This window comes from Ailuropoda melanoleuca, chromosome 20 (genome assembly GCF_002007445.2).
Source record: "Ailuropoda melanoleuca isolate Jingjing chromosome 20, ASM200744v2, whole genome shotgun sequence".
In the NCBI taxonomy this organism is placed as follows: domain Eukaryota; kingdom Metazoa; phylum Chordata; class Mammalia; order Carnivora; family Ursidae; genus Ailuropoda; species Ailuropoda melanoleuca.
In genome coordinates, this window is record NC_048237.1 from 3,438,185 (window position 1) to 3,450,174 (window position 11,990).

An 11,990-nucleotide genomic window follows, 5' to 3' on the forward strand; every position below is an offset into this window, starting at 1 on the left:
GGGGCCCGGGACACGCGCCTCCATGCTGGTGCTCTTCCCAGTTCTTGTTTCAGAATCTGGAGGAAGGCTGGCGTGAGAGAATGCCATCAGCGCTGGCTCGGCCACGTGGGACTGGACGCAGGACAGAGTCAGGCTTGGACGTTGACTGTGTATGCTACCTGTGTGAGCCGTTTCCACGGCTACCTGATGCAGGGTAACGATTCCCAAGTCATGGGATGGTGCGAGGTTTACGGAAATAATCTGTGCAGAGGCTCCTGTGGTGCCGGGTATGGCGTAAGCCTTCTTCTCTGCTGTGGACGGCATGTCCGAGTCCCCCCCGAGTCGTATGTTGAAACCCTATCCCCTGGGAGAATGCTGTTAGGAGGTATTAGATATTAGAGGTATTAGAAGGTATAAGAAAGGCTCTCCGGAGGTAATCAGATTTAGATGAGGTCATTAGGGTGGAGCCTCCGTGGTGGGACTCGTGTCCTTATAAGAAGAGAAAGAGGCTAGAGGGTGCTCTGTCCCCACTATGTGGGGCACAGGGAGAAGAGGGCCATCTGCAAGCCCCGAAGTGGGCTCTCACCAGGCACCAGATCTGTCAGCACCTTGATCTTGACCGTGCAGCCTTCTGAACGGTGAGAAAGAAACGCCTGTTGTGTAAGCCCCCTAGTCTATGGCGTTTTGTTACAGCAGCCCAAGCTGACCGTGCCAATTGCACGCCGGCTAGCATTTCTCTTCTTCCTGCCCCTGGACTCATGCCGTTATTGACCTTCAGGCTCAGAGACCTTGCTCATGGTAGCCAAGCTTCCCAAAGTTGGGCCTCTGCTTCTTGTTGCCTTTTTCACCTGCCCAAACTTTTTTTTTTTTTTAAGATTTTATTTATTTATTTTTAGAGAGACAGAGACAGAGAGCATGGGGTGGGGGGAGAAACAGAAGGAGAAGAGAACCTCAAGCAGACTCCATGCTGAGTTTGGAGCCTGATGCAGAGCTCGATCCCAGAGATCAAGACGTGAAGCAAGAGCAAGAATCAGACACTTAGCTGACTGTGCCACCCAGGTGCCCCTCACCTGCCCAAGCTTCTGTTCAGCACTGGCAGGCGTATGGGGTGGTAGGAAGGAAATGTCCTTCCTGAGAACTCCCCAGTTCGTATATACCCTGTCATTCATTAATTATGGAGTACCACTACGTGCCAGGCCCTGTCTAGGTGTGGGGTGGCTAGCAGGTAACCTCAGTGATACGGTCTCTGCCCCTTTGGTATCCGCACTCAGGTGAGGGAGATGACTCAAGATGATTCAACAAGCAAATACAGTGCAGGGCGGTAAGAGAGAGTGGCAGAGAAGGCGCCCTGTGGCTCAGGCACCTGGGATCTCAGCTCATAGGCCTTTCAGAGAGGTCCTGGTCTTCCCTGACCCCCTTCACCAAGAGCAATGCACATGCTCGTAGTACAGGTCAGCCAGAGAGCAGCTCGGAACCCCTAAGTGGAAGGCTGATCAGCAAGGTGGTTCAGCAAAATCTGTTTGCTATCAGGATGACTTGAAGTGGGAATCGGATTTTATCCACATTGGCTTCTGAGCCCTCTGATGGTGCGATTTGTTTTCTTCACTGTTGAACAACTTCAAGGTCTGAGCAGGGTTTGAGATCCCTCCTGTCTTTGGGGGAGTGAATAAAAGCCGCTTGTCTGCAGTTGAGCATCAGGGACATGGTAGACCAGCAGTCACCGCTCCCCTCATTTATACCCATCACGATTTTCCCTTCTTATATGGGGCATTGGCAGGCGGGCTTCCCACGTCTCTGCAGAGAAACTACGGAACAGCCCAGGATGCAGATAGTCCCACGACGTAACGTTCCACACTCTATCTCGTTCCCCTGTTAAAACTTAACATAAACTAGCTGGTGAGATAAGGACCCCTAAGCTTTGCTGTACCACGTTTTCTGAGCAACCATTGACTAAGTCCTTGTGTTCAGGGTAAAAGTGAACACATCTGAATGAAAGGAGCTTTGTAACAGGTAAATGGCCACTATAAAACAGAACAAAAATCCTACCTGCTTTTTAGAGATTGCCCAAGAATCCTTGAGACACGCACCAGTTTTAATTTGTTTACTAATCTAAATGGTAACAGTCACTTCCGTATAGTGAGCACTTGGCTTTGTGCCAGGCACGGTTCTACTGGTTTTCCAACCCTGTGGAGTAGATCCAATTATTTTTTCCATCGTATAGAGGACGAATGAGGCACAGAGAGGCGAAGTCACGGAAGGTCCCGTGCAGTTACTAAGCGAGAGGCTCGCTTCTCACTGCTTCTCACGCGAGCATAGTCACTTGGCGGCTCGAGTTGCTCCCCGCTACCTGCCTTCAGTCTGGGGCCTCTCCGCCTTTCACTAATGTGTTACACAGTGTCGGTTCAGATTTCTCCATCTCGGGTTAGCCCAGATTAAGATGCTTTACAAACTAAAACCGGTCCTGATATACCTCGGGTAGGCCCAAGAATGATTCTCTTGGCCCTGATAAATTTTCACTTGAAAGCCATGCCTTCTTTTTCTGAGGTGTGGTGAGAAAATAGTGATTTTGAATTGCTGCTTGGCCATTTCACAGTACGTAACCCTGCCCGTGCCCAGAGGCTGGGACATTTTCAGGGATCAGAGCTTAGTTTGCCACACTCCCCTGCCCCCACCCCGCCCCAAGTTCTCGCTTGGCTTTTCCTAGGAGCACCTTTTAAAATAATCACTTAGAGCTGAGCCCACAGACATTTTAGTGACCTCTGGGCCAACCACCTTATGAATCATAGGTGCTTGTCACCCTGCTCTCTACCTTCTGCTCGCTCATTCGTGACCAAGGACAGACGGCTGCCCTTCCCTTGGTTCATTGCGTGTACCTCCACCCCCAATTCTGGGATTTGCAAGTAATAAATCTTGTGTCTTTCCTTCCTTTGTGTGCGTGTACTGAAACCGCACCTTCAGTGAAAATGGCCCAGGGGTTTTCAGTCCCCTGAGGTGAGAGCTCAGACAGGGAGGGAGTGACCTGCCTTCGACGTCCGTCCGTGTGGGTGGCTTGGGCCTCCTCACTCAGCGGGTCTTAAGCTGCGTATTTTTAATTTAATACACCAGCTCCAGGTCCTCCAACAGAGGACGGTGCAGCTTTCGCTCAGCTAGTACCTGGGGCTACGGTGTAAGCCTCCACATTCTTGCAGACGGTGACAATGAAGCAGGAGGTTTCCAGCAGCTGGACTGCCAAGGATCTCAAACACCACGCAAAGAAATGTCTCACTCTGAGACTCGGCCCCATCCCCTAAAGGGCTTTAGGCAGTGAAGTTCATTGACAAAGATCATTATGGCAGCCCCAGTGTGGAGAACGGGCAGAGGGAGGCAAAACTGGAGGCCGAGGGATCAGTTACACAGCTTTTGGGGAACTAGGGGCACCTGGGTGGCACAGTCGGTTAAGCGTCCCACTCTTTATTTCAGCTCAGGTTATGATCTCCGGGTTGTGAGATTGAGCCCCACATTGGGCTCCACTCTGGGTGTAGTCTGCTTAACATTTTCTCTCTCCCTCTGCCCCTCCCTCACCTAAAAAAAAAAAAAAAGAAGAGAGAGAGAGAAGAAAGGTTTTGGGAAACTCCATCTGGGAGATTGGTCTTTTTTTTTTTTTTTTTTTAAGATTTTATTTATTTATTTGACAGAGAGAGAGACAGCCAGCGAGAGAGGGAACCCAAGCAGGGGGAGTGGGAGAGGAAGAAGCAGGCTCCCAGCGGAAGAGCCTGATGTGGGGCTCGATCCCACAACTCCGGGATCACGCCCTGAGCAGAAGGCAGACGCTTAATGACTGAGCCACCCAGGTGCCCCAGGGAGATTGGTCTTCTGAGCCCGGGTGGGTGGAACACAATGGATGGAACTCATGAGTGTAAGTGACTGGCTATGGGGAGTAAGGGAGAGGGGAGAACCGAGGACAATGGTAGTCCTGGGTTACAGCAACATGGAGTCTCCATTTACAAAGAACAGACACAGAGAGAGAACAGGTCTAGGCAGGGAAGACTATCACTTTAGGAGGCTGACTTTAAGGTGGGATGTCCAATGTATGAGTCTGAGATTTAGGAGGCAGATCAGGGACAGAGATAACCAGTGTGGAAGCTGTCAGCACATGGATGGGAATTCAAGCTTTTCAGGGTGTGTCAGGACAGAAGGACTCCTAGGGCAGAACCTTGAGGAAAACCAACCTTCAAGCCATGGGCAGCGGTAGAGGAGCCCGAAAAAGAAACCGGAGCCTGGTCAGAGAGTGGAGGGCAAGCCCAGAAGGCGTATATTCAGGGAAACTGACCCAGAGAGTTCTATCTAGTAGGAGGTGTGGCCAACAGGCTCAAATGTTAGGGAGAGCCTGAAAAACAGAAGGACCAGGAAGTGTCCATTGACTTTAGTGACACGGAAGTTGCGAGTGACCAACTGAGAGCAGTTTAGGTGGAGCAGTGGAGGCCACAGATGACTTAAGAGGTGAGAAACTGGTGAACATAAATATTTGACTCTAAAGAGGAGGAGAGATGATGCCAACTAGCCTTGGGGGCCTATAAAGCCGAGGACAACTCTAGACCTACAGCTATTTCCATTCCTATCTTTTTCTCTTTCAGATTTAAGATACTTGGGTCTAGTTAACTGCTGAAGGGACAGAGTAGAGAGGGAGAAGTTGCACCTGCAAGAGAGAAGCGAGGAAAAGAAAAGGGGATGTCTGGAGGAAGTGAGCTCCGTGACTGGTGGATGGAGATGGCTGCCCTGACAAGAAGAGGGACCCGTCTTCTACTGAGCCAGATAGGAGGAAGGAGAGATGAGAACGGTGAGTTTCTAGATGTGGTGGTGAGAAGGGTTCCTGCCTGGTGTTTCTGCTTCTTCAGTGAAGGAGGCTGTCTCCTGCTAACGATAGGGGCAGAGCTGGTGGTGTGAAAGGTTTCGCTTCAGTTGGATGCTGGGGGGATGAGGAGACCACCTGGCAGAGGAAACCACGGGAGACTTGCTTGGAGGCTTGAGGACGGGGGTGGCTGGACCCCATGCGTTTAGACCTACAGTGCATCTTTCAGTGCTGGGACTTTCTCTGCCACAGTCAGCTGCCAGGATGTGGCACAGGGAGGTGGGACAGCTGGCTTCTACGCTTAGGATCCTTAAAGTCTGGGGAGATTTTTGTACCTGGAGAGGAACACTAACCGCCATTTGTTATTTGATCTATTTACCTCGTAAACCTACTTAAGCAAAATTGTCTAAACGATTTATACACCCAATAATCAAAATCTATATATTTTACAAATACAATGATTTAAACATTGACTGTAAACTTAAATCCTTGTACATATTTCGATAGGATCACCAGTATAATGTATTAACTGCTCGAAAAGCATGGTTTTGGTAAAGCACGCGCATCCTACAAGGACCATGACGTTTATTATACCTACACTTACAGTTATTATGAAAATGGGTTTGGAGACCCAAGAGATGGATACTATCTCAGTTTAGATATCCAAGAAAAGAAACTTATCTCAGTGCAGATGAAGTTTTGTATTACTAATTGATAAATTCTTGGTGGGGACCTGGGAACTGGATCCCCTTCTAAAATGACTAAAATTGGAGCCAGTGTTTACCTTGAATAGTGTGGGAATTCTTCAAGCCCACATTTTTTCCACATGATAAGTGTGTTGTAGCTGGGTGCCTTTCCTCTAGATAATGCCATCTTTAAGTTTAATGATGAGGATATTCCAAAAATGTCCATGTTCCATGCAGATGTTCCAAAAATGTCCATGCCCTGATTCCTGGAACCTTGATTATGTTTCATGGTAAAGTGGACATTTTTCATATGTAATTAAGGTTCAAATAGGGAGATTATCCTGGATTATCTGGGTGGGCCCAATCTAATCACATGATCACTTAAAATCAGAGAACTTTCTCCACTGAAGTCAGAGACACAGTTGGGTTAGGGAGATTCAAAGTGTACGAAGGACTTGGCCCAACATAGTTGGCTCAAAGATGGTGGACCTCAGTCCTATAGCTGTAAGGAACTGAACTCTGAATGAGCTTGAGAGTGGATTCTTCCCCTTCGACAAGGAAGGCAGCCCTTGTTTTCGACGTTATGAAACCCCAAGTAGAGAATCCAGTCATGCTCTGCTGGACTTCTGACCTACAGAAAACTGTGAGATAATGGGTAGGTGTTATGTTGAGCTGCTAAATGTGTGGTCATTTGTTGCACAGCAAAGGAAAACCAATACAACAATTTCATTGTCATCATTTACAAATTTATGTAGCCCATTTGCACTTTCAAAAACTTCTAGTTGTTTTCCCCCAATATGCAGTTTCCTCCCCTTCCTCAGTATAAAACTTCTTTTTTTTTTTTTAATTTTATTTATTTATTTGACAGAGATAGAGACAGCCAGCGAGAGAGGGAACACAAGCAGGGGGAGTGGGAGAGGAAGAAGCAGGCTCATGGCGGAGGAGCCTGACGTAGGGCTCGATCCCAGAACGCCGGGATTGCGCCCTGAGCCGAAGGCAGATGCTTAACCGCTGTGCCCCCCAGGCGCCCCTAAAACTTCTGATGTTTATTTCGCTGAGCATAGCTGCCTGGAATAAACTGTACTTCCTAGCCTCTGTCCCCGGACTGGTGTGGCCAGGTGTGAGTAAATTGTAGCCAATGAGATTCAACCACAATGTGGGATGCACCGTTCAGAAGGCTCCTATAAAGAAAAGTGGTGTGCCCTTTCTTCCTTCTTCCTTCTTGGGGGGCTGTAAGGCTGATGTAATGGCTGGAGTGCAAGGAGCCATCTTGGGCCATGAGATGGCGTGCTAAAGACGGTAGAACGGCAAGAAGGGAAACTCAGCTGTGATCATCATAAAACTTCAGTCCAGCCCTAGACTCTATGTGTGAATTCTTCTATGTGAGACAGAAATAATACCCCTTGGTTAAGCCATTATTATTCTGGGTTTACTGTTACTGCAATCTCATTGTAATTAGTATCGTAATATAGAGGCTCCCTTTCCCCAGAGATGAAGGATCAAGTTTGAGTTGGGAGCAGTTATCTTTTGGACGTCTGACTAATTCATCATCTTGCAAAACACTGTTGGACTCCTTTTCTTCCTAGTGGTAATATATGACCAGATGGTGCCAATCAGTCTTCTTCATTCTTGACACAGTTCCAACTTTCTGTGGAATTACTCACAGTTCCATGTGTCTACCCCTCCTTACTTATACAGATAAAGAGAAATGAGTGTACCTTAGGAAGAGATAAAACGCCTACTATTTTTATACTCGTCTACTTATCAGAATTAACTAAAAATACACCATTATATTTGTTCTTCTCCACTTGGTATATTAACTATCTTTTTGCACATTTTACAGTGACTTTTTCCTTTTTGAATCCACTATAGAGTCATGGATTTTAAAAATTCACCTTGTTCCAATTAATTATATTATCTTCCTTTTTTTAAAAATTAAAAAAACATTTTAAAAAAATATTTTATTTATTTATTTGAGAGAGAGAGCAAGAGTGGGGCTAGGGGCAGAGGGACAGGAAGAGGGAGAAGCAGACACCCCACTGAGTGGGGAGCCTGATCCCAGAACCCCAAGATCACGACCTGAGCCGAAGGCAGGTGCTTAATTGACTGAGCCACCCAGGTGCCCCTATTATTTTCCTTTTGATGATCAAATTGTCACAGCATGTCAGGTAGGAGCATTTTAAGATGGATTCCTTTGCCTTTTCAGCTCTACCTTATACAGTTTAAAAAGTGTCCTTGCTTTTTGTCATTAACAACATGTTCCAGGACTAGAGTCATTTAAGACGTGGAGTTATTTATTCTCCAAGGAACACCGACTATTTATTTATTTAAGATTTTTATTTATTTTATTTTATTTTTTTTAAAGATTCTATTTATTTATTTGACAGAGAGAGAGAGAGACAGCCAGCGAGAGAGGGAACACAGGCAAGGGGGGTGGGAGAGGAAGAAGCAGGCTCCCAGCAGAGGAGCCCGATGTGGGGCTTGATCCCAGGACTCTGGGATCACACCCTGAGCCGAAGACAGACGCCCAATGACTAAGTCACCCAGGCGCCCCTAAGATTTTTATTTTTAAGTAATCTCTACACCCAACATGGGGCTTGAATGTACAACCCTGAGATCAAGGGTCACATGTTCCACTGACTGAGCCACCCAGCCGCCCGGCCCCCTGAGTTATTTAATTAAATTTAACTAATTTAATTAATTAATTTATTTTAAAGATTTTATTTATTAATTTGAGTGAGAGAGCGAGCACAAGTGGGTGGAGGGGCAGAGGGAGAAGCCGACTCTTCCCTGAGCAGGGAGCCCAAGGTAGGGTTCCATCTCCGGACCCCAGGATCATGACCTGAGCCGAAGGCAGCCGCTTAACTGGCTGAGTCACCCAGGTGCCCCTCCCCTGGGAGTTATTTTAAAGATGAATAATATTTGAGGCAACGATCCAGGTGCTAAGAATGCATATCACATTTTTCCTGATGTTGTTTCTAGTCTACTTTGGTGACAACGTTTGAAAAAGTTATTTCTTTTGAAAACCACAAATTCACATTGGTATTTCCTATTTAATTCAAGCATTACTAATTTCCTTTTTTATTTCACTCGAATAATCTTACATTTCTCTTCTCAACAACATACCCGCTTGTATCCTGTACCCCTGATCCAAATTGTAATGGCATCTGTCTCTTCAGTGATCCAGCAGTTTCTCACTGACCATCACTCTCCAGTTGCTTTACTGATAGGTTCGTCCGTGCTGGGAGAATGGGACAGCGCGGAAAGACAGAGAGATTTTATAATACCGGCAGGGGAGTGGTTGAAGGGATGAATCATAGCATCCAAGATAACAGGAAGTTTAAGAAAGGAGGACAAGACAGCACAAATCAGGAGAAAGAAGAGAGGCTGAGGGACCGTCTGGAACAGGTACAGTGAAGGTAGCTGAGAGAGCTGCGAGGTGACGGTCAGAGTGTGGAGTGGATGAAGTTCAGATCACAAAGGTGGAGCAGTTCTAGGAGGTGGCCTTGTCAGTGACACATTCCATGCCTGGAGATCTACACTTGCTCACGTGTGACTTTCCACCCCTACCTCCAGCTGTCTAAGGAAGCTCAGTACACCCGCTCTTGGCTAGAACGAACACACACACTCTATGTCTTGGACAGGGTGGGGAGGGCCAGAGTCCATCCGGGACCTAGCACAGAAGGATACCCAGGTTCACTGCCTGCTGGCTGCCTCCATGTAATTGAAACCTGTTACCATGTTCAGGCTGGCCACATGCCCTTCCTGCCCCACCAGCCACAGGCTCTGGGCCGCTCTGTGATCTTCCCCACACTTTTGCCGGTGCCTAAGTCTTCTGCCCTAGCCCACGCAGTGCTGGCTCGGCTTCTGGTTGTGCTGGCCAAGATCCGTGATGCTGGCACACCTCATAGGAAGGAGCCCGCAGGGTACACTGAGGCTGGTCCATCTGGGCCCCAGTGGGTGCCTGTCAGGCTCACCTGTGCCACCTGTCCCCAAATAGCACTGAGTGGAGAGCTGGGGGTGGAGGAATAGGAAGAGCAGAGTCTGTAAAGTGGCACAGGCCTCCCTACCTGCCAAACCCTGCAGGCACAAAGAGATGCGGTGGGAGGCTGGGGGTGGGAGGGGAGGTAAGAGGGGCCAGGTCCCCAGACACCACAGCTCTACTCTTCCCTCTTTGCCTTGGGTGTTAGGCACAGGGTCCCATGCAAGAAGGTAGAATACAGGCAGCCAGAGGGAGCCTCTCTCCTACCCCAAAGGTGACGTTTCTAGGGCAGGAGAGGGCAGAAGGCAGAGGTCAGAAGTCAGGGGTTAGATTCCGGTCCTTGAAAGGCTTGAGCGTTTAGAGTGGGAAAATGAGGAAGCCAGAGAAGCTTGAATATTTCCAGCCACCCAGTAGGTTCCCCCGACGGAGGCGCAGGGACACCCGGTCCCCAGGGTCCAGGGGCAGTAACACAGAGCTGGTGGCTGCCTCTCGAGTCACATCAGGGTCGTTGGCAAAGGCTGAGATGACAGGCCATGTGTTCAGCATCAGGCTCACCTGGGGAGGTAAGCCCAGTTAGCACTTCTCCCCAGGCCTTGTCCAAGACCCCCACTTTCCCGAGGGCTTCTTCTTTTCTCCAGACCTCAAGGGACGGTGTAATCCTGGGAACTTGGGGCTCAGTGTACTCTCATAGGAGGGCTGAAAGGTGGCCGGTGTTGGCCTCTACCCCCTCCACCGTCTCTGCCAGGCTGGTCCTTTCCTCCCTTGCTCCTGCCAGCACCCCCTCCCCCATGGTCAGCGGAGGGTCTATCTAGGAGTCACAGCTGAATTCCACTTATTCCCCCCCCCACCTCCTGAGCCAGAACAGGGCCCCAGCACACAGGTCACCTGGACAGTTTGGCGGTTGTACACCTTGACCACGTGGAACCGGAAGCTATAGACACCTCGGACAGGGGCCACGAAGGAGCCTGAGGCCCGGTCAAAGCCACCACCCTCATTTACCAGGACCTGTGGGAAGCCGACTCTGCTGAGTAGGGCTCAGGAAGCTACTGGGTTGGGGGGGGAGCAGGAGTAAGGAAAAGAAGGGGTGGCAAGTAGACAAAAACAGGAGAAAGGCACGGATTCAAAAGAAATGGTGAGAAAGGGCAAGGAGAGATGTGGGTAGGAGTGTAGGGAAGGGAGATGGGCAGTTGGGCTGAGGAGCACCTGGTCACAGTGGGAGGCTTCTCCTTAAGAGCAAAGTGGGTTTGGGCAGTTGGTTCCAGGTCCTTACAGGTCGTCTGTACAAGGGTAGGGGGTTACCTGGTCGAAGTAGATGGCCCCACTGGTGCCATTGCTGATCTCTCCTGCTGGCTCATGGTGGTGGCTTCGGACTGCGGCAAATGCCACTCTTCCGGGGGGGGCCTCTCCCAGGGCTGCTCCCCCAGGGCCCCCTGCAGCAGCTCGCCCAGGTTCACAGACCACCAGGCACTCACCCTCCAGGAGGACAGGCTCTGCCCCCTCTTGGGCCCACCCACAACCTAGGGCCAGAAGCATCAGGGCCAAGGGCAGCCTGGGGCTGGGCCAGTGTCGCTTGGCTCCCAGCATGGCTGAGTGGCTCTGTGACCTGCAAGTCCTCCTGTCTTCTGTCTCCTCTCACTGTTCCTTTCAGTTCCCGCTTCTCACGATTCTCACTACCTCTCACCCTGTTCCTCAGCCCCCTCTCTGGGTCTCACTGTTCCCTGGTCTCAGCATCTCTCTCTCCATACCTCTCTGTGTCCCACAACTCTGTCCTGCCTCTCTCTCCCGCTGTCACTGCAGTTCCCTCCCCCTTGGCAGGGCATGAAGTGACAGCAGCAGTTGGGCTCGAGGAGGGAGAGGAGGGATGAAGCAGCCAGACAGGAGGGCTACAGCCAGAACCCAGGGCAGCCCCTCTGGAGAGCACTGAAGGCTGCATCTGGGACGACAGAGAACTTGGTGTGTTCGTAAGCGTGTACATGTGCCTGTGAGAACCTGTGAGTGCCTTTATGTGTGTGCAAGACAGCCCTACAGCCCCTTCCTTTCTCCTTGTTTCTCCTCTCTTCAAAATCCCTCGCTAGTTAACAGCCCACTCAGTGACCCTTTTCCGCTGTTGGAAGAAGGCGGGAGCCCTTGTCTTCTCCCTACAATCGTTTTGGTGGAAAGTGCTTGGGCCAACGGTGTCAGCATCTTGTGACCCTGGGCCAGTCTCTTTCTCTCCTTGGTCTTCCATATCTTCATCCGAAGGTAATGGATTAGTCCCTTTAAGGCCCTCTTCACCTCCAGCTCTCAACTAGTGGCTCTTCTCTCCCGAGACACAGCTGCTCGGAGGAGCGAGAGCCCAGACTTACGGGGACAGACAAACCCACCAGGCTGGCTTGGACGCGGAGCCGGAGGGAGCTGCGGGCGAGTGGGCGGGCCTGGGAGGCGGGGCCGGGGGCGGAAAAAAAAAAAAAAAAAAAAAAAAAAAAAAAAAAAAAAAAAAAAAAAAAAAAAAAAAAAAAAAAAAAAAAAAAAAAAA

The 11,990-nt window shown here is 49.6% G+C and overlaps 1 protein-coding gene across 2 annotated transcripts; it reads right to left on the reverse strand.

Annotated features, from left to right (window-relative positions):
- Positions 1-8,785: 8,785 nt before the first annotated feature.
- Positions 8,786-11,833, reverse strand: CBLN3 (cerebellin 3 precursor). Of its 2 annotated transcripts, XM_002921056.3 has the most exons (3): positions 10,775-11,833; positions 10,361-10,480; positions 8,786-10,030 (listed from the first exon to the last, which is right to left on the reverse strand). In XM_002921056.3, exons 1-3 carry the CDS (start codon positions 11,057-11,059, stop codon positions 9,833-9,835), a joined length of 603 nt encoding a protein of 200 aa, XP_002921102.1. In that variant the 5' UTR covers positions 11,060-11,833; the 3' UTR covers positions 8,786-9,832. The 2 variants fall into 2 exon arrangements, with proteins under 2 accessions (XP_002921102.1, XP_034504338.1); XM_034648447.1 differs by lacking the exon at positions 10,361-10,480.
- Positions 11,834-11,990: the final 157 nt, after the last annotated feature.